At 40.5% G+C, this 24,861-nt stretch overlaps 1 protein-coding gene across 1 annotated transcript in view; it reads right to left on the bottom strand.

Moving 5' to 3' along the window:
• Positions 1–8,484: 8,484 nt before the first annotated feature.
• Positions 8,485–24,861, bottom strand: part of ATP10A (ATPase phospholipid transporting 10A (putative)) — a 110,338-nt gene continuing 93,961 nt past the window's right edge. The window contains exons 14-21 of the mRNA XM_066176535.1: positions 23,384–23,702; positions 21,386–21,462; positions 17,887–18,012; positions 13,486–13,686; positions 11,208–11,288; positions 11,013–11,117; positions 10,459–10,646; positions 8,485–9,791 (exon numbers count right to left, since the gene is read on the bottom strand). Of these exons, the coding sequence (XP_066032632.1) occupies positions 9,086–9,791; positions 10,459–10,646; positions 11,013–11,117; positions 11,208–11,288; positions 13,486–13,686; positions 17,887–18,012; positions 21,386–21,462; positions 23,384–23,702 (1,803 nt within the window). The 3' untranslated portion in view covers positions 8,485–9,085. The remainder of the gene's footprint in view (positions 9,792–10,458; positions 10,647–11,012; positions 11,118–11,207; positions 11,289–13,485; positions 13,687–17,886; positions 18,013–21,385; positions 21,463–23,383; positions 23,703–24,861) is intronic.

Raw genomic sequence — 24,861 nt, 5'->3', positions numbered from 1 at the left:
TGAAGCAAATATAATTGAAAATATTACAGATTTTATTTAACACTTTCTTTTTTTGACTTTGTAAGGAGCAAAGTGTGCTTTTCCTGCTTGGAGACCCTTGAAGCTATGCTTTTTTCTCAAGGCACCTAGTTACAGGTTTACAATCTCCACATTGCTTTCAAATAAATATACAGGGTTTTTAAATTAGCTTTTTTACCTCTCTCTATGCAGAAGCACTTTCTCTTTGTAGATAACAAGTGGCTGGAAATGAAAGCCAAGGGTGGGAATAGGAGGATACAAGGGCTTTTTGGACTTCAAGCAGGTGATTAAAAAGAAAAGGCCACAGTGTGGTAATATACTCCCTTATATGTCTTGGGTTTTTTTCCTCCTCCAAACAAACCCCAAACACAGATAATATAAATTGCTTCTCTCTTCAGACAATGCTGAATTACCTCTAAGTAGTGCTCAAAAGTCTATTATTTAAACATGACAAAGTCTGCATGTTTCCTTCTGCTTTCTTTGAAAAACAAAAGTGTTCACCTCTTCAAAACACAGCAGTGGGCTGTGACAGCCCTTGAGCACAGAGGATGGCCAAGGATGATGAGCTGAATAGCTGTTCCTGGCACAGGGCAGGAACAAAATTCCACACTCAGAGCAGCCCTGGAGAAGAGAAGAAGATGGGATGAATTCTAATAATTTTTTAAGCAGGTTTTCTCTGCACATTCCACAGAATGGAAAATACTGGTGGTGCACCTATACCTGTAAAATTGTCTATGTGGTAAAGCACCTCATACGCAGACTTAGGACTTGTGTCCCAGAGCTGTCCGTGGTTAGTTGCCCTTCCCAAAAATGGGATATTTTGCATATTATTTTTCTAAAGGGCCCCCAGGACAAGGGAAAAACCCTGGCTGCAGTACATGGGATGAAATTGTGGTAATGCTATGTGGAGAAGTAAAATTGGCTGAGGTAAGATCCCAGGGAATGTTTATATCAGACTAGGATGAGAACAGGGAGCTGTGGGGAGGAGAACAGTCCATGGATGCTTGTTTGGAAATGTATTCGGACATGACTTTCCTCTGGTTGTGCTACTGCCTCTGGAAAGGAATGTGTGGGGCCAGAAGATGCAGATTTGCCAGGGGCTGGGACAGTCCCCCACTGTGACCCCTTCCTGGGGACAGGTAGGGGCTGAGATGTCCACTGAGACCTCCCAGCATTTGGTGTGTCCCCAAAACCTCACAACAGGAGTCACCGCTCGACTTCCGTCCCGGATGAGCAGGAGCCATTTGGCAAGGGGGCGGCTGCTGGTGGGCTACTACAGCAGCCAACTGAACGCAATAAAACCACATGGGGTATTTTTGGAAAAGCTGACATCTTTCTTTCTCTCTTTAGCTCTGAATAATCCAAGAGCCTGGCTTCCTTGCACTCTGGGCCTTGCTCAAAACAACACTCAATGGGCAGGAAATGCTGCCACCTGTTTTTGATGGTTGCAGACACCACCAGTACATTTGGATATAAATGAATTAATTCACTCTTAATCTTCAAAACTCAGAAAACTTCAGAAGAACTGCAGGTCTTGGTTCCTTAAACTGATGGATAATTTCCATGGGCCCCCAGGGGAGAGGAGTCTGCCTGCAATGCCTCCCATTATGTCATCATTTGCCCTCAGTTTCTAGATGATGCCAACTCAAACTTTCTATTTACAACATCTTCCAAGGAGCTTTTAGCTATAACGGTTTTATTGAGTTCTTGAGTGTTAAGCAAAACAATTCAACTATGAAGTTAATTGTGTCTGCAAAATGACAGGGATCTTATAAACTGCAAACACCCAGCCCACTCGGGATAAAAATGGTTCATGCAGCTCTAACAGTACACACGGTTGATTGAGAGTTTGTTGGTAATTTGGGTTTTTAGTAAATATAACCCCCACATTTTCATCAGCAATTTGATTAAAAAAAGAAGGAAGAGCTTTGCATTTTCAGGTTTTTAAATTGAAAAGCTTAACATCTCCCTTCTTGCTCTCAAGCTTTGGAGCATTTGCACAAAAAGAATAGGATAAGAGGCAGCGTCAGGCCCTATAGTGGGCAGTTGTGGGGGATGTGAAGGACGTGCCAGAGAAAACGCCTACTAAAACAAGAGGCATCTCTGCTGTTTCCATTACCACATTTCTGCTTTGTTTCCAGATGTGCAAATGGTGAGCAATATCTCTGTCGTGGTTTGGGTTTCCGAAAGTCCAAGTAGATTTTTGTGGGCATTGTGTTTTGGGAAGGAAAGTTAGGAAGGGTGAGAAGGTAGGAACTGCATCCAAGCAAGTCTGGCTGCAGGGACAATTCAGTGCCTTCATGCACGTAAAATGGGTGGTCCAGGAATAAACTGGAGACTTTAAAACCTGCAGCTTTTGGAAAATGTGATGAACAAACACCAGCAATATGCCATGGGGAATTTTAGGCCAGGGAATGCTAACTTTAGCTACAGCAGTGCTGTGTTTAGGGGTTCTGGGGCCAAAGTAAGAGGCCCCTTGGTCCAGCTCTGAGTCAACACTGCCTCTGGAAACCTACATCCTGTCCTGACTAGGGGAACTGCCCAGATAATGTGAAGAGGAATTAAAGTCCCAGAACGTCTCTCTACAGAGGGAATGGGCACTCCACCCGGTTTGAGCAGCTTTTATTTGCCTTGGCCAGCTCTTCACTGACACTTTTCCAAGTCTCTCAGAAGGCTCTTTCAAGCATTTTGTGTTCACCAACAGACTATTTCCATACATTGTGCATTTCCATGCTGCAGCAACAGCCATGAGCAAGCTAAATGCTGATGCCTTTAACCTGCTTTTAAGGTTCTTGTTTAGTCATACCTTGCACAGGACTACATCACAGTCAGGTGCTATGCAAGATGAGCTGTTGAAACAGGACTTTTAGAGCTGGCCCAACTGCTCTTCCAGCCGCAGAGCTGGCAGCAGGACCCGGCTGTCTTTGCCTCCCCTGGTGAGGATATGCTAAACCTCATCTCTGAAGGATTTATGTAGCACTGCACTTCCTGTATCAAGGGAGACATGACTGCACGGAGCAAACACCTGTACTTCAAGCTACACAGAAACTGCTGCTCAAAATAGAGATAATTCCTCATGCAGCTATATAGAAAAACATTCCTAAAAGTTCATCTTTTCTTTTAACTGCTCTTCTTCCATGTACATAAAGCATAGTCCACATGCCACATGGCACTGTTGCCATTTTCAACAGCGGCTTCTAATTCTAGATTTTGAGGTTTAGGGGTGGCCAGGCTCCCGGGAAACCACAGGAAATTTTAAAGCACACAAAGCATCATGATCCCTTTGAGTATGTGATACACTACAGGGTTTCACAGCCCAGGACAGCTGGAAAACCCTTGTCTGGATATGAGTGTCCAGACCCAGAGACACTTGTAAATCTTTCCCTGTTGAACCTCTTAAGCCTGGGCAAAACATTTTGCTATTGCTTTTTTTCAGCTGAAGATACATGGGCTGTGACAACACAGAGTCTGCTTTGGCAGAAAGGACCCTCAGTGGGAGGCACGTGGGGTGACCAATGGAGCTGTTGCTACTGGCAAAAGTGCCTGTCATCCCTGGGGCAGTGGCCTCAGTGCAGGTGCTTCAGGGGCTGTTCAGGAGGCAGCAGAGGACTCCCCATAGCATCTTCCATTGCAGGAAGTGCAACCATCCCAGGGACTTTGTGATGGCCAGGATTCATTCATACTGGAAAGCGTGGGAGAGAAACATGTAGGCTCTTATGCAATGGCACAGGAGATTCCTCATGGAGCAGGAAGTTTCTGCCATGTTGTTTGTTGCTTTCCTTCCTGGTCAATACCAGGACACTGCAGACGAATTTGTGGTCTCAGCCTAATAAGCAGGGGAGGGCACTGGGGTCCCTTTGCTATGGCTCCTGCCCTGGTTTTCAACACAGGGAGGAGCTGTGGGATCAGTAGTGGGACCCGCCTGGTCCCTGGCTTGGGAGAGCTCCTGACCAGGGCACAGACAACACGTTCCTGTTTGCAAAGCAAGTGCCGACCTACCTCCATCTGAGTCAGCATTAGTTCAGTTCCAACCCCTTATCCATTCTCAGCTGCAAGTAACAAACCAAATTCACTTGTGGTACAGCTCCAGTAAAATTTAAGCTTAATGGAGTCAGGCAGAGAGGGCAGTGTACAGAACCTTTTCAAAGGCAAAAAAAGGCAGTTGGGAACCTCTGAAGATCCCCTTATCCTCTCTACCAGCCGTGGGGCTTCTGAACAGCATCCAGCAGTGCCTTTCCTTCCCCACTTTGCTACACCTGCATGCCTGCCTTCTCATGGTTTCTGCAGTGCCTTTGACACATACTTGTTACTGTGCAATCAGAGCGCATGGCTTTATCAGCATTGTTTTCAGAACTGCCATGTGTACTCCCTTAGAAAAGCACATGGCTGCATTTACTGCTGGACTGAAAAATGCCCAAGGCATAGATCAGTCTGGATCAAGAACCAGCTGCTGCAAAAACATGAGACTTTAAAAAATGTATTTATTTAGTTCAAGTTTTGATGCAGATTTATGTTTTATAAATTGCCACTCCCAGATGATTCAAGCACACACAGTTCTGACAGTTTTTTAAGCTGAACATCTCTATTTACTGAAACCAGTATTCATGCAGAACCCTTTTATATGGCAACTTGTATGAGTAAACATCCTCAGATCTTCCATTTCTTGTGTGTGTGTGGATCAGGCAGACAGTAATGTTTAGGATGGATAAGCCTGGAGTGGTGCAAAAAGTGAGCATGACACTAGAAAGGTGGCTCAAGGCACAACAAAGCAGTGCTTGTTGATTAAGTGGGTAGAGTCTTCAGGAGATGTACTGGGAGCAAGCACAGACTGCTGCCCTGAGCAGTGAATTGGGTGTGAATAAATGGTAAGTCAAAGTTCAATGCAAGGTCATGAAGGTAGTCATGTAATAGAAACAAGAGCAGTCTGAATAATCTGAAAAGATCTGAGGAAATTTTAATCAGGGTGTATGGCTGTGGTTTCAGTGCAGGAGGGTGGCAAGCAGATTCATGACTGGGCACAGATAACAGTGATGTATAGCTGGAAAAGCCTAGAAAAAACACTGGAAGGTTGTTTTGTTCCTGTTTTGACATTTATATGCCCAATTCTAGTGCACTGGCATATGTGTGAGATATAATTTCTGAGATTAGAGAGCCATTCTGATAAAACACTTCTGTCTGTTTCTAAAAGACCTTTATACATCCAGAAGGAGTTCTTGAAATGGGTAAATCACTGAGAAGTTGGTTCACATAAATAAGACCAAGAAGTATGGAACACTGTGATGCTTAATTCATAACTCTCTTCTTCTCAGCCATTAATTTCATCCAGACTACTTCAGCCAGCGACGTCAAGCAGACACAGAAGTGCTTGCAGAAATCAGTGCAAATACTTCAATGTCCAGGGGGCTGTTGTTGGTAAAAGACCAAACATGGGTATTGTTTTAATTGCCTTGTGGAATCTTTTCATAAATAGTTGCATGCTTTTTGTGGATTAGCCTCACGCATTTAAAGCTTTGTTTTGCCTGATATAACAACTGCTCAACTGCACCAACAGGAATAACTTTACAAGTTTATTCTATTTTATTTAAATCAATGTATACAGCTTCAGAAAGAAATTAGTATTTATTTAGCTAAAATGTTTCAAATATTAATAGCAGCTTCAAAATGTTGACAAGTCCTAAAGCCCAGCAAGTAACATGCTTTGATGTGTTTGTCTTCTGGCAGCCAAAGAGAGAACTGATTTAAAATGTAAATAATTAGTTTGCTTAATATTTTCTTTCCAAATGTGAAATCTGTTTGGGATTTTTTCTCCCTCCAAACTGTGGTTTAAATTGCATTTTACTGCTATTATTTTACAGTGTATCTCCCAAAAGAAAATGGAGACAGCTTGCTTGCTGACATCCAACTGACCTGGTTCTTGCCTTCAGGTAACTCAATGTGTGGGTTTGGTGCATGTTGGCCTCTTTGTGGCACATCTTCCTACCTATCTTTAGGCACACCACCAACCCTGCTGAGGCCACTGCTCCATTCAGGTCAGCAGGATTATTTGGTTTATTTAGGATTAAATTAATGCATTTTTGAAGGGTTGCTGCCACAATAAAGATATTTAATCTTTTAGTACAAAGGGATTAATTTACACCTTAGGTATTTCAAAATAAATCTGTAAGGATTTAATTTTTATTTTGCAGCAAAATAGAGCAGTTATGGAGGCCTGATTCCCAGCTGGGGTAAGTCAGCTTGCAGATACTGGAGATGCTGTGATGGTTACAGCAGCTGAGGATTGAGATCTACAGTTTCCCTAAATATATGATGCAGATGTACAACTCACACCCACAGTGGCAACTTAACACATCTATCTGGCACTGCATGAGTCTCAGTCCCAAAGGAACCCTTTTATCCCTTACCTACAGAAATAATCTTTGAAACACTGAGAGCACAACAACGAAACCAAATCTTGTACTGCAAAGGCACGGTCAGAGAGGAATTCAGGTTCTTTTTGAAAAGAGCATAATGAAATACAGCTCTGAGCCAAAGCCCAGTGATGCTCCAGCCCTTTCTGCTGCCAGCAAATCCCACAAAAGCCTGTGGGCCACCAATCCTGCTGTGAAAAGGAGGTGACTCCAGATGCAGAGTAAGCTCAGGAGATCCTCACCTGGCTGTTAGGGCTGCTGCAGTAACTTAGAGAGGGCACACACCTGCAACATCCCTGGCAAGCTCCTGCTATCAGCCCGTGACACTCTTAGACTGAATTGAACACCCTGAAAACCTAAGAACTCTGCCCACCTGGTATCTGACACCATGTCCTTCTGTGAGATCCTGTTTTACAAGCAGATGGTTTCTAACCAGATGGATTTACACATTCAAAGTGTCATTTGACTTCTCCTCTGACATTAAAAGACACTGCATCTCCACACAGATGAGTTATTTACAATGGCAATCTCTGCACAGGATGTGTTAAATACAGCCAGCTAACCTTGCAAAAAGATTACCTGCAAAGTCACCCCAGCGGTTACTATCAAGACTGAGCAGGCTGGTAGAGCAAGCAGAGATACCTGAACAGGGAGCCGTCTCCCTCAGCTAGGGACCTTTGCTAGGAGGTTTCTAGAGCTGAACTGAGTTCTGCAGGCTCCCTTGCCAGTGAGTGGAGAGTGCTCTGAGGGCATGGCATCTGCCCTGCTTCAGAGGGGTGTGACAAGACCCACACTCCTGGCTCATGTTGGCACTGACAGGGTAGATGCCCACCTGCCCTTGTGGAAACTGAGTGGCCACTCGAACTGCCCCATTTCTATCACAATTAATATAGCCGAGGAATGCCATCACGTTTTCAGCCAGTAACAAATGAGTCAGTAGGTGTGCTTTCCTCCACTAAACCCCATACACATAAACCAATGTTCCTCTAACTCTAAAGCAAAAGAAGTTCTGCTTCGGGTTCATTTTTTTTCAAATCAATCATATGCTAAAAGCTGTTCACAGGAGACTGCAATAGTGAGTCCCTTAGTGCCTTCCCCCTGTCCCTAGTCAATTCTAATCCCAGATGCAGTTTAGTTACTTGGAGATGTGTCATGTTTCATGAGGGTAACGTATTTACAGGCTGACTGCTCCTATTTACATTGCTTTCATTTCTTCCTTTCATTGGCATTTCACAGTATCATTTTATCAATTCAGCCTTTGGAAAAGAGGCCAGTGTACATAAATCTTTGAAAAAAAAAAGATTCTGAGTGGATTAGCAAGTGACAGATGGTAGGCACTGTGTCTTACCACGCTGAGGCAATCCACAGGGCAGGCAGGTTGCCAGGCACAGAGCATGGCACGAACAAGTTGCGGCCTTAGAAAAACTGATGGCAAGCAAAACAAAGGCCATGAAAACCTGCAATGAGGAAAAGAAGTGCAGCAGATAGTTCATATGTGGTCATGATGACCAGGTGTGAAAGAACCAAGCAACATTCCAGGCTAGAGCCCCTGGGATCCATCAGCTGGCACCATGCACCAGTGGCAGTCTGGGGTTTACAGCCATGTGAGGTCGGCTCAGAGAAAACCTCAGAAAGCAATGCAGCTTCCTGCTTTTGGGGCTGGAGATAGCCTGCTTTACACCAGGCTCAAATACCTCTGCTTAGCATGTACCCTCACAGCTGGTCATTCTGCTTCACCATCCCCAAGGACTCAATTTAACCAGGCTGAAACAACAGCAAAGGTGTCTCACAAAATTCCACTCGGCCAGTCCTTCACCCCAGTAGCAAGCAGAACAGACCTCTTCACTAACAGTGGCTGTGGTAGTGCTCCAGCACCCAAGATCACAAGCTTCCCAGATCAAACCTGACAACAGACATGAGGCACCAGTTCTTTGCCACCAAATCCTTCCTTACAAACAAGCAGCAAGCTTTTTGTACAGCACGATGTAAGGCCATGCCCAGGCAAACATCAGCTACTCCAAGGGAAGGGCTGAGTTATAATTAATGCCACACTGGGAAGTCACTTTGCAATATGGATGGTAATTTATTTATTGTTTTATCAGGACAGATCAAATGCTATGGCTGCAATATCAGAACATGGTGTCATTTATAAAGTATCAGTATTATTAATGTGGTGGTAGGATACTGTTAACATTTACAGAAGGTGTATAATAATTCCATAGCTTTGCCTCAGTGACAAAATACACTGGCAAGCAGATGATGGATGGAATATAGTCACACTTTATTATCATGGTTTTTCCTTCTTGATTACTGAATGGCCTATAATGATATCAATAACTGTTGCTGAATCTAATCCTTTCGAATATGGTAGATAGAGCCTTTGCTTTTACAGTATGTGTCAGAATAAAAGAGAAGAATCTGAAAAATAAAGAAAAGGCATTTCCTTACAAAATGAGATGAAAAAATAAAACAATATAAATGGAACTTTCAAGTGTTTCTTTTTATATTTAAAGCTCTTATTTCAATAAACTGTATTTAAACATTCTTAAATAATCATTCTGTACCTTTGATTTTCTGTTTCACCTTTGGAAACAAATAGAGTAATCTCACTATAAATGTGTGCAAATAGAAAATATATATAAATATATTTATGGCCCACGTCATAAAAAGGTGGTCTCGGAATTTTCATTTTTACAATGATCAGTTGGGGTTCCTTTCATTTTGTCCTGCAAGTTATTTGAGCTCTCTTCTTTTAAGCCTTTGAAGTCCACATGCAAAGAAGAGCCAAGCACACACATACTGTCCTGTGTTTCATTTTGTAAACTGCTTGATGACACCTGTAAAACAGTCCCAATGTGACTGAACAGTGGAGTTGATGTGATCCACTTCAGCAAACTGAAGTCAGCTTGGTCGACTGCTGAGCTCCAAGGGAATGCTGTTCCCACAGGCAACGACTGCGCCTCTGAAGTGCCACAACGAACTTCATGAAACCCCTTGGACCTTTCCAGACTACTTGCTGATGAGGGGAGCTTGTTTTCCTCATACAACACAGCACCCTGGGGAGAGGCAGCCGCAGTCTGATCTGTTTCATGTTCTGCCTTTGTGTGCTCTAGGAAAAGGGACTCCTTCGTTTGAGGAGAGGTTGGCAAAGGAGTGCTTTGGTTATTAGCCTTGTAACAATCACTAGCATTCGAGCCAAGGTTCAGGGAGGAGCTGTCTGCAAAGAGTCGTGTCTGACATATTGTCTCCTTTACATTCAACTCGGTGAGAAGCCGGGTGCGAGTCTCTGGGGACAGTTTACTCAGCTGGCGTCCAAGCTGAAGCTGGGTTGGGAACAGTGTTCCCTGAAGGGTTCTGTACAGGAATCTGCAAGAGGAGAATGAGCACGTGAAAAGAAATGAATGAAGGAAATACCCAATACGTTATTAAGGGAAAATATCCAAGACAAAAGCACAACGTAGAAAAATAATGCTCAAAAGAAAGCTTGCAGATGGACAGCTCTGAATGCCGTGCTAATATTTTGATTGATAACTTAATTAGGCAGTGTAATAAATCTGTATCTGTAGCCAGTGATCCACCTTGTGATTACACAGAGTCTCTTATCTTTCCTGATGAGGAAAGGCAATGGGGATAAGTCTGCAGAGCAAGCCTCCCACATCCACAAATAGGCAAATAGGTCCACAGCATACTGTTAGAATTTGGGTACTGTGCATTTTATGTGAGGATGGACTGAATCCAGAAGCATGACAGAAAACCTCACAGGGTAGCAAACCTCTGCATGGCCAGCAGGTTTGACCAACAGACTACAATTATCCCATTCCTGTGGTCCTTGGCCAAGAGCTGTGGTCTGTTCCTGTGGCCAGGAGCACAGAATAGGTTAGACAACCTGACTTTAAATAATCGGCTGCTGAAAGAAACTGAGTTGGCTGGTAGGGAAAACAAAAGATGTGGAGTGGAAAATGTTCTTGCTCTCCTTATCATATGCATAAAGTGCCTTTACATACAAGAAAAGACGTGAGAGAAGATACAATACCTGGGCAGCAATGCAACAACTGGTGATATAATGCACGTGAAATAGAACATGGGGTCTCCCATCAGCCTTTCCATGGTCCAGTATGGATTGGATGGAGGATGGCACACTGGGCAGGAAGCATTGTAAACCAGAGCCACAAAGAAAAATAAAATGATACTGAAGATGCAAGATGACCAGTGGAGAAAAGTCTAGAACAACCACCAAAAAAAAAAAAAAAAAAAACCAAACACATTAGTATAATGATTCTTTATATTCTGCGGAATTCTGAGGAATACTCTGAGTCAATTAAATTAAAACTTCTTAATTTCTGGAGTCAAATCCATGCACAGCAAAGAGTTTAGAGCCTTGTATATTTAAAAATTCTTATTATAAATATAACACTACAAGGCTGTTTGGAGATCATATTTTAAAATCTTTTCCATGCATTTTAAAAACGTCTGTTAAAAATAGAATGTGCTGAGGCAAAGCAACTATCTTATGTTTTTGAAAGGTGGCACTAAGAGAAGAATTATATCTATGCCAGTGAGTTTCTATGTAGGCTGTAAGTACCTTACCCAAGTTTTGGTTTCAATAGCCAAATGCAGGATGATGGTGAAAAGAGCTATTGTGGTTATGGGAGTTCCCCAAGAGAAGATATCCACCTCTGAATCATAGTAAGTCTGTAAGAAAGAAGACAGGATTTAGCCCAAGCTGTGTTGCCAGTTCTCCTCCAAATGCTTGAAATAGAATGGCTTAAACCAAACACTTACAAAATAGGGGATGAAGAAGCAAACCAGGCTTTGATACATAGCATCAATCATGTTCATCCAAAACATGTGTGGTTGGTACTCCTGTGTCATTAAAAAAAAAAAGTTAAGAAAATCAAATCATAAGGAAGATCCCATCTGCCAGGACAGGTATTTTGAGGGGCATATTTCTAGGGCAGTTTTAAGTGCTTGGGAAAACAGCTTCACAACTTTGCCAATCATTTAGCTACCCTGGGGGATGAAGCATGAACAGTCGATATGCAAGTCACTCTGTTCGGTAATAAAAGTATTTTGCCTTTTTTAAAAAAATTGTTTTTATTTGTTTTGTTTTTGTTTGTTTTGTTTTGTTTTGTTTTGCTTTGTTCTGGCAGAGAGTGTAATTTGAATCTGATATTCAGGCCAGGAAACATTTATGAAGGTGACCTATTTTATGCACTACAGTCAGACCACTAATGAACGTGAATAAATGGGTTCTACATCACATAAGCACAAGCACAGGGTACTTACTGGCAGAAGAGAAAACATAAAATGCACAGGTACTTAGAGAACATCCACAACAAAGGTCTTTAGTGGCAATTCATACAGCAATATATGCTATAAATATGTATATAAAACATAGATAGATATATACACACATATTTCTAAGTATGTGCATAAAACTGCTTGCTAAAACCAATATTAAATTAACATTTTGGTTTACAGAAATATACAATTCCAGGGGTATAGATGGTCATATAAGGGGCCTAGATACAAGGAAAATAGTTTATAAATGGCATAACGTTTATATAATTTTGGAATATATTCTACATCTCCAACAACTGGGTTCATCAGGTCTTCCTCTTTTTGTGGAAAATATCATTGCAGAATAAAAATGGGAATGGAAAGATGCTTAGAAAGAATTATGGTGTTACTTGGCCTCCTGAACTAACATGGTTAATTACTGCATCAGGTTGCTCAGAGGGATTGTGGAATCTCCAGTGTTGGAGACATTCAAAACTGGACTAGTTAAAGACCTTAGAAACCTCATCCAGGTTTGAAGCTGTTTTGATCAGGGGTCTGGATCAGATGGCCTCCAGAGCCATCTAACTATTCTATAATACTATAGCCCCTTTTTGAAAGAGATCCCACCTGGAACAGGATTTTAAAGTTTTTAAAATGTCTTTTTAGGTAACTATAAAGAGAATACGATCAATAGATTTAAAAAACTCCACAACAACAACTCAGAACAATCTCTGAGCTTCTCTATGAGAAATAACTGTTCTGTGAACCTGGGAGACTTCTCAGTTTGCTAGCTGAAGACAGGCAGACATAACCTCCCAACAAGCCTTAAGGCATTACAAGATTTCTATCATCCTAAAAATGTCCAAGAGGAAGGTATTAATAGTACAGATCTTTCAAGTGTGATATACAGAAACAGAAGAAATGTAGAAAACAGAAAACAACAGATGAAAAGGACAGAGTTTGGACTAATGGACTAAAACAAGTTACACTCAAATTCTCCTTTCATCTTTCCGTGAGAGTATCTAGCAATGCTGCAACATGTGTGGGGTTCTGAATACAGGTGTACACTTGGAGGCAAAAACCACTTACTGTGTCCTCTCAGAGGACAGCTTTGTAAAACACTTCTAAGAAAGCTTTTGCCTTCAAAACAACGTCCCCATGTAGACAGTTTTGCCGAACAGCAAGATTTTCCCACAGTACACTGTACCTGTAATTACCAGGAATGGTTTGGCCCAAATTCCTCCTGCAATTCCTTCTGTTTTCATAGTGCAATTCAAGCAGATGGGGACAAGGTGTTTTCAACAGATATTCAGCTGAATCTGTCATCTGTGACTACCTCCCTCAGAGACTAAGTTTATCGTGCTTACTACCAAGGCCATCTTTCTCTTCTTTTTGTAAAGGGCTGGGAACTGAAGTTTTGAATAAGTACTGTGAGGTTATTCTGTAAAAGCCTGCACTAGCTACAAGATGCAATCTGTTTTATTTTTATAGTTATTTGTGAGCCTGGCCCATGAAGGTGTTCAGTTCAGGTTGAATTAAATCATCCAGCTTTCTCTCCTGTCACATATTAAAAATATGGCTGGTTGGGGCTTTGTTTGTTTGTGTGTCTTTTGTTTAGGTGTACTTTTGGCATTTTGACTCAGATAAGAAATATCACAAAGTAATAACACTGACATCTCAGACTGTATCTACCAGTCATCTACCCTTTGGGAGCAGGCTGGTTTTCAGATGAAACTAAAGATGTTCAGGAAAGAAATTACAGTAATCAAGAAGTTTTTACCTCCATATTCTGTCCGCTTTTATAAAGCTGAGGTACAGCAATTAACACTTCAGCTGGCACATCCTTATCCAGCACACCAGTGATCAGTTGTGGAAGAGAAGAGAAGAATAAATTAAAGAAGATCAGATACCACTGATCAATCATTGATGAGCCAGAGAATCCACAGTAGAACTGGTACCAGAAGAGAAGGGCCACAAACATCTGAAACAGAAGAAGCAATGCTGTATATATAAAGATAGGGAGGACCACCTGTGTTCTGTAACCATTCTTACATGATTAACCATACCATGATTGCAGCTAAACATGTGAGCAATCCTTGTGAGGATACCTACTCTTTAACTCACTTCCTGATGCATGGACCACTTGGCTAGGCTGAAAACATCTGGCACACCTGCAAGTCTTTGTGCTGCTGGAACCTCAAACCTCGGGCATCACACAAAATTAACTTTCAGTTCGACTGAAACACTGAGGTGCAATTTAACTAACCGTAAAAAGCTCTCCCAACCACCGCCGACCTCTAGGTAAATGAGTACTGATATCACAGCACTACTGTAAGAACAAGAATTTCCACAATAATATCCTCTGCCGGCTGGAGATGTTTTGGGAGAATTTTGTAGTCTACAACAGATAAATGCAGAGCTTTTTTGCAAGACCAACATGAGATCAGCCGCAGTAAGGAAGGTGAAACTGCAAGGTCTAGAAAAGTTAACTATTCAATCCTTGTGATTTGACATTCAGCAAATTAGCAGTGCTATAAAGATTCCTCAATCTCCCTTCTTGAGCTCTAAGAAGAAATCAGCTGCATACACAGCTGCAGAGGGGTTGTTCATCTACTTGGGTTGGAGGCACCCAAAAAGAAAAAAAACCCACACAACTCGTTTTTTCTACAATCTCTTCAGCATGGAGAATCCAGAGGGCTCAGGAAAGGTGCTGATTTCAGATGATGATGAAGGATTTGTGGCCTAGAAAAAGATGGCCAGCTTCCTAGAGAAGGAAATAAATTCCAAGACTTGGTTCTCCTAAAAGCAAAATTTTTACTATTTTTTGTAAAGTGATTAAGACCAGAAAACTGTTGGAAACTGTTTAGGGTTTTCCTCTTTTTAACAACGAAGATGGGAAATGACATGACCTCTCTTTCACTTCCTCTTTTTTTTTTGTATTTTGTTCTCAAAAAGCTTTCAGTCAGATGGAGAATGTTAACCCTTCATGAATTTTAGATACACAGAGGAAAATACAGATCTGTTCTGTGTGCCCAAATGTGGTTGAAAATTAAACACAGGAAGAAAGAAAGGCTATGGTGTGCTTAGTCAGTGAAAGCTGCTTTAAGGAGAGTAAACCTGTCTTGTAAAGGGGAATTGCCACAGAATAAGAGGTTAGTCCTGCAGTACACAAATGTACATACGTGTATGTGTATATATATATATATATATACATATATATATATATATATATACACATGTATACATAAAGGAGATAAATGCTCAGGCAAAGTTTACATACTACATTGAAGTGGCTTGTATATGAGCAGCAAATAGCTGCTGTTAGTAAGCCCATTCTATAAATTAACCTAGGAAAAGTTAAATGGTAGTATTTTTGTAAGCTCAACACCTAGAAATGTTTCTGTAGATGTATTTCAAGAAAAATATCTTCCTCTGGCCCAGACAAGACTGAGTTACCAAAGCTTACCCTCTTCAGTATAGTTATCTGGGACATGGCAGTTTCGTTCCAATTTCATTCCAACACAACACATTTTGAAAATTATTTCTTTTCCACACCCAAAACCAAACAAAATTTCTTGAGTAATTTCTCAAAAAAAATAAATATGTGCATTTATGTACTTTTTTCTCACGGTTTTAAAACAAAATGCAGCTAATCCTGGACACAGTAAATTTTCTCTCTAGAGCCTTGCTAACCTGTCTTGAAAACAGTTAGACTCCAGCAAAAATAGGTGGTTTGATGAAAATACAGTCAACTGAAAATCTTCCTACCACCTCTACTATGGGTCTTAATAGTGTTGTTGAAGAAAGCTATGCAAATAAATGAGGCTTAAATCAGATTTTTTTTTCTCCCAAAATTTTATTTTGCATTAGACAAGATTTTAATTTTATTTCTAATGTTCTCTCTTGCCTCTGTGTATTTCCTCTTTGAAAAAGACAAAACAAATTTACATAAAGATTTTTCCCTTCTTCCCCTACGAGATCAGACTGTTTTATGAATGTGGTCCCAGAGACAATTTCTCAGTGAATGAAGTATATGTCAAAAACTTTTCAGGGCTGTCTTGCAGAGACAATGTATAAATGGAAAGAAGATGTGCATGCTTATGCAGGTAAAATTTTGTTTACATGAAATCCCTTTTCATCAAGTTCAGATATTTTCAGTCATGCTATGTTGTAATTTATACTTTACTTGTATTTCTATCATCTCCATGAAGCCAAACATCTTTTTGGATAAGTCATTTATGTTTCCCAATGGCTTGTGCAGCAATGTGAGGTTTAAATTTTAAATTAGATAGGTTCTAGTGGAGAAGGGAAAATTTCACAGTATGAACAATTAGGAAAAAAACCCACGTGAAGAAACAGAAAAATTGCAGAACATCTGCAGTGAAGCTATCTTGACTCTCTGTGGAGAATCATCCAGAATTTTCTCCTTGCAAAAGGTTCAGGTGCTCCTATCTTTCCATTTTTAACAATCTTTCCTTAAGGGCAGGCACTGCATCAGACATATTCATGTCTATATGCTGGATATCCAACTACAGTTTAGAGTCAGAAGCAACAAGTATTTCAAAGAAAGCTTTGAAGACTGCCAAAACACAGCCAACAAAAAGATATGTCTTCAGTTATTTTCTAGCCTTGAGGCAGTAGCTTCTGAAAATGTCTTATTAAAAATGGCATGAGAAATAATACTTGTAATCAAGGGCAGTTGAACCAAAGAAAATGGAAGATTTTACCCAAGCTGAACAAACGCATCGATGTATAAACAGCATCTCTGGCTGCTGATTGCTGGAGTGTCTTATGTGCACTACTTTTGTGTTTATTTTTTTAATTTTTAATGTAAGATGGCTATGCATGTATCTCTTGGAAGTTCAGACTTGATACTGTCAATGGGTATCTTGGAAACACCCAGCACTGGGGGTGGAAGTACAGATGTTCACCATCATTCAGGATCAAGCCTTAAAACTGATGCATCTGAACACCACATTTCACTGCTGTACCTCAACAGGTGGCTCTCCACTCAGTACAGCATCACTTAAATCTGCTTGCTATTTCTGACTCAGGCAGCAACTCAGATCACAAAGTCCCTTCATTCTTCTGTGTCTGAAAGGGCATTTGCATGCAGTCCCTGTTCTGACCCCAGAATGTATTTTAATATGCTTGTTTTGACAAAAAGACACTTCATTAATCCTTTAGCACCCTTAGGTATTCTGGTGACGTTCAAAATTTTGAGCAAATGATGGTTTTCTTCTGATAAAAACTGAGTATTAGATTAAAATCGGAAAGCAACTTCTACAAAACTGAAAGCCACTTTTTTTTTCTGATGGACAAAATCCAGTCTCCTGCACAGAATTCATACATTGCCCTCTGAGGCAAACAGAAGTATGAGAGCTCTAGCTCTCCTCTTGCTTCTTCATATGCCTTGCCCCCAAGGTGATTTGTAGCTGTTGCAAGTGCGGAAATATATGTGCCCGCCAGTGACTCCCACCCAGCTGGTGGTATTCTTGGTTTCCTTGTTAGGCTGTTTTCAATCAATCATCTTTGTACTCCCAGATCAATGCAAAGGGCCTTTGTTGAGGCCAAGGAGTTGAGCTGTTTCTGGCTTGATGCCCAGTACTTTATTGAGTTCTGTTACATACACCAGGGAGGAAACACAGACCCGTCGTCTGGTCTTTACCACCGTGTGTTTCCTTTCTAATGAACTCTTTTGCTTAGTTGGAAATAAGATAAATCAAGAAAAAAACCTTCCCATTCTCCATATCTGAGACACAGAGAGGACTCAAATTATCTCAAGTCACTAGGAAATATGTACAGTGATTCATAAACAATGAGGAGATACAGTCAGGAAGGGAAAACACACTCAACTGCTACTTGGGACCAATGCTGGACGGCTTTGGCATTGAAGGCTCCTGTATCCAGCCAGCTAAATCCTGCAAAACTGCTCTGTAAAGAAACTTTTCTTCAGCAGTGCTTGTTATTTGTGTTACTTCATTTGCACATTCAGCAGCACACTGTAGCTGTTATGGAGTGGGTCCCGTATTTCTGCAAATGGCAGCCAGCTGTCTTTCAGCTCTGCAAATTTCTTTGCAGCTTATTTATAAACCATTTGAAGGCTGACCTAATGCTCACTTAGCACAAAATAAACCCTGGAAACATGTGGTGCCATAAAGCTGCCAAGTCAAACACTTACTGCATTTTTGTAGAAGAAATACAGCACCATGTTGGCGAGTCGGGAATAACACCAGTGGCCATGAACAAGCAAAAGCTTCTCCAAATGCCTGAACCTTGGGATTGCAAAGTCACTCGCCATCACCGCCTTTAATGAAACAAAGGTTGGAATCGTTATTGTAAAGCACCACCCTCAACACTAACAATGAATCTAGTCATCTTCTCGACTCCTACAGTCAGTGGAAGTTGTACTCATGAAGAATGAAATTCATGACAGCGCTTATGAAATGCAGCTATTGCTGCATGGATTTGAAATACCCATGAGCAAACACAGCAGCCTGGAGGACTTGCAAGGCAACCCTGTCCTCACTCAGAGGAGATTACAGCCTACATTGCAGATGGTGACAGGCAACAACAAAAAGCAAGATGTGGGAGAATGGCTGGCAGTTGCAGTTGCACGAGTATGAAGGCTCAAGGTTCGTGTGGACCTTGGTGGCTGTATCTTTCTCTGTAAAAACTACAGCATACTTACAGGGCAAAATGAATTTCCAGAGAATAAGATAAAAACAGCACAATTAAGTGGTTGCATCATAATGATTTGACTTCAAAAGACAAAACAATAAAAATACTAGTTTTAATTTAATTTGCAGACCTGGTTTATACAGTTTTCTTGGCTGTCCTGAGATATCAGCATTTTGAGGGATTTTTTAAATCACACATTTTCTGTAACTATGTATGAGAAAAAATCACATTGCATGAGAATCCTCTGGGACTGTACAGACTGTCAGATGGCATTGACAAAATGAATCACAGTTTCCCTCTAATTCTGACTGAATTTCTGGGTACTGTACATCTAGATGAGAACTACTTGTGTTATCAGGGTCGTTTCATGATTTTCCTTATCCCTAGGATCACACTAAGATTTAATTTAATATTATTTTCCATTTCATTTTTTATTTTGGTATCACCTTTTTTCTCACAATTCAGTTCAGCAATAACAGGAGGAAAGGTGAAAACCTCCAAAGGAGCAGTATCTTCCTTACATTCTGCTGGGTATATTTTGGCTGTATTTTTCAATGAGAGGCATATTTCCTTTTAAGTTTTCCTAATTCTCTTTCTTGGTAAAACATCAAAAGGGTTCAGTTTTCCCAAGTAGGTGCTTGTAAAAGCTATTAAAATAAACTCTATAACAGTATGCAAGAGAAGGTGTAAGAATGCACTGCAATTTAAGCAGTAGATATATATATAAAGACTGAGACACTTTTAATATGTTGACACATCCTAGGATTTCTCAGGTACTAAGACACACTTGTTATTACTTCCCTGCACAGAAGTCTGATTTGTCTTGCAGACATACAGCTATCTTACAGTTTGAAGAGAACACAGCTATGCTATGTCTGCTTCCTTGTCCTCCACTCCATCTCAGCCTATTCCAATGTCAAAACAAAACCGTTAGCTTCATTTGTGCTTCTAACATAGTACTTCTCAGAAGACTGTGAGAAGTGTCACGATTTTTTTCTTTTTTTATTCCATTTTTATTATGGTGAGGAACACAGAGAGAAAGATGTGTTATCCAATTACATTTGCATGTTTACTTAGGCTCAAAATACCCACTGGATTTTCACATTTTATTTTTTTTTTCTTCCAGCTCCACATGCTTCCACAGAATGTGGAAAGAAAATAAATCAGACAGTATTGCTGTCTGAGGCATCTAAATGCTCAACGCCTTCTGAGTACCTGCATGTGTACAATTCTGACAGTTGTTTATAGTAAAGAGGTCTGTGCAGTTCCTTAGGACTTGCAGTAAGGGATGGGATCTATAAACATTTTCTACTCTGCTGAACTTTCATTTAGAAATAAAACCAGATAGTTTAATGAGGTAATGAGAAAATAGCTTTCAGACCTGGATACACTGGAAAAGCCAGGGGGATTTGAGGACTGGTTATTGCAAGTGTATGAGCTCAACTGAAAGTGGCATAAAGGGGCAAGGATTCAAAAAAAAATACTATGAGAAGTCTATGTCTGCATTAGAAAAAAAAGTGATCTGAATTAACACATAGATGACAGAGCTTATTGGTAAGTTCGTAAGAGGTGGTAAGACCCCAAAAAAAGTTTGCAGCAGACTTTTTTGAATTGATAGGTTTGGAGGGGAGCCCACAAAACCAGCTTTCTCTGAGCTCTCTGGAGCTTGGACTGCCTGCAGTGATACTGCAGAAGTTATGCAGGATTTGAAGGTGCATACATATTGAAAAGTGTATGATAAGTAAGAAAAATATCTACTGACTTTCGTCCAATGACCTGTCCTAGCTTCTGCTGCTCTGGAGTTCAGAAAACGCACAGAGTTGATACCCAAGTACATAGCTCACTAAATTTTTGTTTCATAAGTTTGTGTGTTGACCCAAATAAATAACAGCATTCATGAAATCCCATGAAATAAAACTCTATAGCTAACTTGTGCACTGTGTGAAGGAGGCCTCTCTTCCCTTTTGAGCAAAACATCCAGCCAATGTTGCAAAAAATGCAATTTGGGTCAGAGAACCACCCACTGGTAACTAAGTTAAGGAGCATGCTCATCTGCTCAGGTCCTCAGGATGGAAACACTTCCCACTTTCCTTGTAGAGCTATTTGACATATACTCAGCTACTCTGTTTTCTCATGCAATCAGCCTGCCCAAATACAAGGCAGGTTGTGGAAATGAGGTATCCTCATTCTCTGTGTCTTACTGCCACGTCTGGTCCTAACACTGCAACTGATCTGTGCTAGCAGTTGAGGAGGCTGAGATAATACATACATCCTATACATATTCATCCTGTCTTCTGGGGATGAGAGAAGTGCCTCTTGCACAGTGGTAAATTCAGTAATCAAAGGTGGAATACATCTAGAACACTACAGGGCAACCACCTTAATCCTGCTATTTCTTGTGACTGGAAATGTGGCCAAACCAAATAAGGTTTGCTATAAGTTGTTAGGAGCAGTCATTCTGCTAAGGGCCACAATTACTACTTTTTTTACTGTTTTGCTGTCTGAATAAGCTGAGTGAGTGAGATGTGGGGGTGTCTGGGCAAGGGTCACCACCACACCATGCAAATAAGCTACATCAGTTGTATTGGCCTGTGCAGCCACTCCATAGAAGTATTCCCAAGTACTACTGGAGAGAGGACAGTAAAAGCCAGAACAAGATGAACCTTATTTCCTAAATAATGCATAGCTGAGCTTCTTTTCTGCTTTAAACAATTATTTAGCTAATTATTTCTTTAGTCATATTGTTTAAAGGGATCTGGTAAGTTCAATTTTCTGAGAAGGCAGAGTGTGTGTAAACCCATCACAGATCTCAGAAAAAGTGTGAGCTCAAACTCAAGCTGAAAGAACCGTTATAAGACACAACTGGCACTCCTCAGCACAACTTGCTGCTTTTCCTTTATTTGTGCTGACTGTCCAGAGAAGTGTGAACAATCTGACCTATGGAAAGTGTTTGTTTCACACTCTCGTGGGAGTGCTTTCCACTGGATGAACAACATTACCTGCATGCCTTCTTGACCAGAGATCCCCACACCAACATCTGCCACTTGGATCATGCTGACATCATTAGCACCATCACCTAAAGATGAAAAAATGCAGTTTTGTTGTCATTAGCAGACCAACAACAGTTGGCAGCAACAAAACAAAGGAAAAACAGTTATTCAATGTTGGTTGAGTATAGTAAGAGAGATATTTACAAAGCGTTGGTTGGGTATGGAAAAAGATACACCTTTAGAATATAAGGTTCAAAGCTTGCAAAATTTCCAAGACACTCTGATCTTTTTAGACCTTTTTATCACAGGAAAGTAACAATAAAACAGATCCATCTCTTTTTAATAATACCTAAAATTCAGGTGTCAGGCCTGAACTGCACCAATAGTAAAACAGTAGAAGGCTGACAATAAGCATCCCCAATACTTCTGCTTCCTGATTAAGAGTCTGCCTGCAATCAGGAATGACTAAGAATTAAATGTGCAAGAAGCCCTAAAGCAAATGAAAATGTCTACACTGTAAAAATACTTATACAAGTTAAAAAGTAGATGAATGAAAGAAAAAGTCAAAAGAGTAGGGCTGACCAGTCCAAGATTTTTAACACACCCAAGACTGGTAGATTTAGTTGGAATGGTTGCAGAGTCACCATCCCCTACTCTGCTTCCAACCATGATACCACAAGTGATAGGTGCCATAGAAAGGATATCAGAATGAGATATGTATCTAGTTCTTAAGCTCTTAATTGTACAGCCAGTGTACTAATAGAAAATGATACTGTATCAGCTTATGACAAGACACTTGGTTTCAAACTTCAGTGGCTGAGGTACACACCACAGGTTGCCAGTTTCCCTGCTGTTGGCAGGTGTAAGAGTGGTGTCCGCCCACCAGACAAAGCCGATGTCTGTGACTGTGTGATACAACCCAAGTTAGCTCACGTTGGTTAAAAGGGAGGATGCATATAGCTAGGCTTTAAACCAGAGCAGGAGCTTAAGCTCAACTCGTAGGCTCAAGATGCTCCGAAAGAATGAAAATACAAGCTGCCCAGTCTCTAGTAGTGTTTTCTGGATAATTCAAGTTAACGAGCCAGATGTTTTTTACAAGATATGCAAATGATTATGTCCACAGTCAGTTAGCCAAAGATATAAATTCAGTAGGAGGGAGGCATATTTGAGCAAGATATATTGAGCATGAAGACTGTGATAATCAGCACATACTTGGTGATGTTGATGTCACACAAGTCTGGCAATTATTATATGTACTTAGAGTTTCTCCTGGGCAGGTCCCACCCACATGTGTTCCAGCTATAATTAACCAATACAGGTAGAAAGCAAGTGTATTTCCGACAGTATGTGCTGAAATCATATCTTCTAATGAAACATGAACCTAAACTTGATAGGGAAAGAAGAGCTGGTTGACTTGTGTAAAAATCATAGAAACATGGAATATCTTGTCAAACTTAAGACAGATGGACTGCCAAAATCTCCCCTTTGCCAATTGAGTGATTAGGTGGGAAGAAGTGTAAGAGTTGGCATGATACCAGCTGTAATCCACTCCCTGTAACAACAAGGCCAAGTCACAGCCGGTGCTGTATGGCTGACTTGTGATGATAAACACAGAGCCTTGAGTTTAAGCATGATTGGATGAAGCAACACTGAGCACAGTCTTTTTGGGTGTAATACAGTGATTGCAAAATGGTGTTTTGCACAGCATAAGATAACCCAATTCTTCACAACTGTGTTCAGACATGTCAAAACCTTTCAGCATAACTGGGTCCTGATTACCTAACTTCTGTAGGAAGAAATCCCTAATACTACTCCAGAGTTCTATCCTGGATTTGAGTAAATATGTTAGAATAAATATATTAGAATTGTCCAACATGTTTTCAGACAAAACTGGAAGGCTGTTTCAGTTGTGAGTCAGCTGGGAGGGTCCTACTGCATGTCAAAAAAATCAAAACTTTCAAGACATAGTATACATCAAGGCAGTGTAGTATAAACTGAGGTATTTACCTATTGCCAAGGTCATTGCTTTGAGTTTGTCTCTGACTAGTTTCACTACCATGCTCTTTTGGAGTGGGGTAGAGCGACAACACAGTACTGAACGGCATCGCTTGGCTAGTGTAAGAAATTTATCTTCTAGCGCAGGTTCCAGGGCATAAGCTAGAGTCCTTCCATCAATGACTAGGCCCAAGCTGGAAAGCACAGAGGAAGAGGGTGGATAGAGAGGGGTGAACCCAACAGTCATGTTTCCAGTAGCTCCATCTATTGTGTTTGAAAATTTAGACTCTACGCATTGCAGACACTGTTCCAGCAAGACAGCACATGTCTCCTGAAAAAAAATTCAAAATAAAAATGCTTGAGACAAAAGAACATGTATTCAAAGGCTTCTGTTTGCTGTATGTTAAGGCATAACTAATAATGGGGAATGTATTATTTTCTGCACTGTTAAAGTTTTAATTTCTAATAATCTTCTACTTGTTCTGAATGCACTTAATTCTTGCAGAAGGTGTGACAACAGTAAAGAGTAGAAAGGCTTAAAATCTAATTCTTCCTTAACATGCACTTTTGTATCCTAAATTAATTTCTTTTAGCTCCTTCTCAGAATAACAGTGCTGGGAAATGATATATAATTGGTACCAAGTTAAGTAGGGTGATGAACACCATTATGGTGATGAACACCATGTATACGCCCACAATTCAGATCAAAGAGTTATGCATTGTTAAAGGCCAATTAAAGGTTATTTAAGCTGAAATCTCTCTCCTAGCCATACTCAACTAGAAGATGTTATTGAGAATATACGAACATTTAAAAGAAATGCTCATGGTCTTACAGCAAAGTATGACTAAAAAGAAAAACCATAGAAAATTAATTTACCAGTTCAGTTGATACACCCAAGAATTCAAAATGCTGTTATCTTTTCTTCCTTTTTGAAAGAAATCGGAGCTGAATACTGATGGCCTACCTCTCCTCTGCTGATCTGAAGTCCAATTTTATCACCCCAAAAAAGGACTATAGCACTATCAGTCTGGTTCCTTGTATGTTAGACTGTATCAGTAAACTCTCTGTGACTGCTTGCAACAAGTTGACCAGAGGAAAGATCAGTAATTCAGAAGGATTAGAAAAGGTCTGTTAGGAAGCAAGGCAGTACTGTAGGTGTGGTTTTCTGCCTCTCACTGTTAGCATCAAAATTTAAATATTGCTTCTATCTCCAGAGAGAAAGCCACCTGAGAAAACATGAATGACTGAGTTATCTAAATACTACATTTCAGTGGCATAAAATAAAGGACAAATTCTCAGTAAGTTATCAATTGCTTTCTTTCTCAACATGTATTTAAAAACAGGTTGCTCTTTAGACCCATTAGTGCCAAGAAACAGAAATAGGGATGTTTTGAGAATGCATACCAAAGAAAGTGATTTATGCTGCTATAGCATATTTTCATTCATGGTAGAGTTCACTTCACACAGTTACATGTTTTCAGTAAGGTTA

Source organism: Chamaea fasciata, unplaced genomic scaffold (assembly GCF_029207755.1).
Source record: "Chamaea fasciata isolate MVZ Bird 193981 ecotype frontalis unplaced genomic scaffold, bChaFas1.0.hap1 SCAF_2, whole genome shotgun sequence".
NCBI lineage: Eukaryota > Metazoa > Chordata > Aves > Passeriformes > Sylviidae > Chamaea > Chamaea fasciata.
This window is presented reverse-complemented; position numbering and strand designations above follow the sequence as displayed.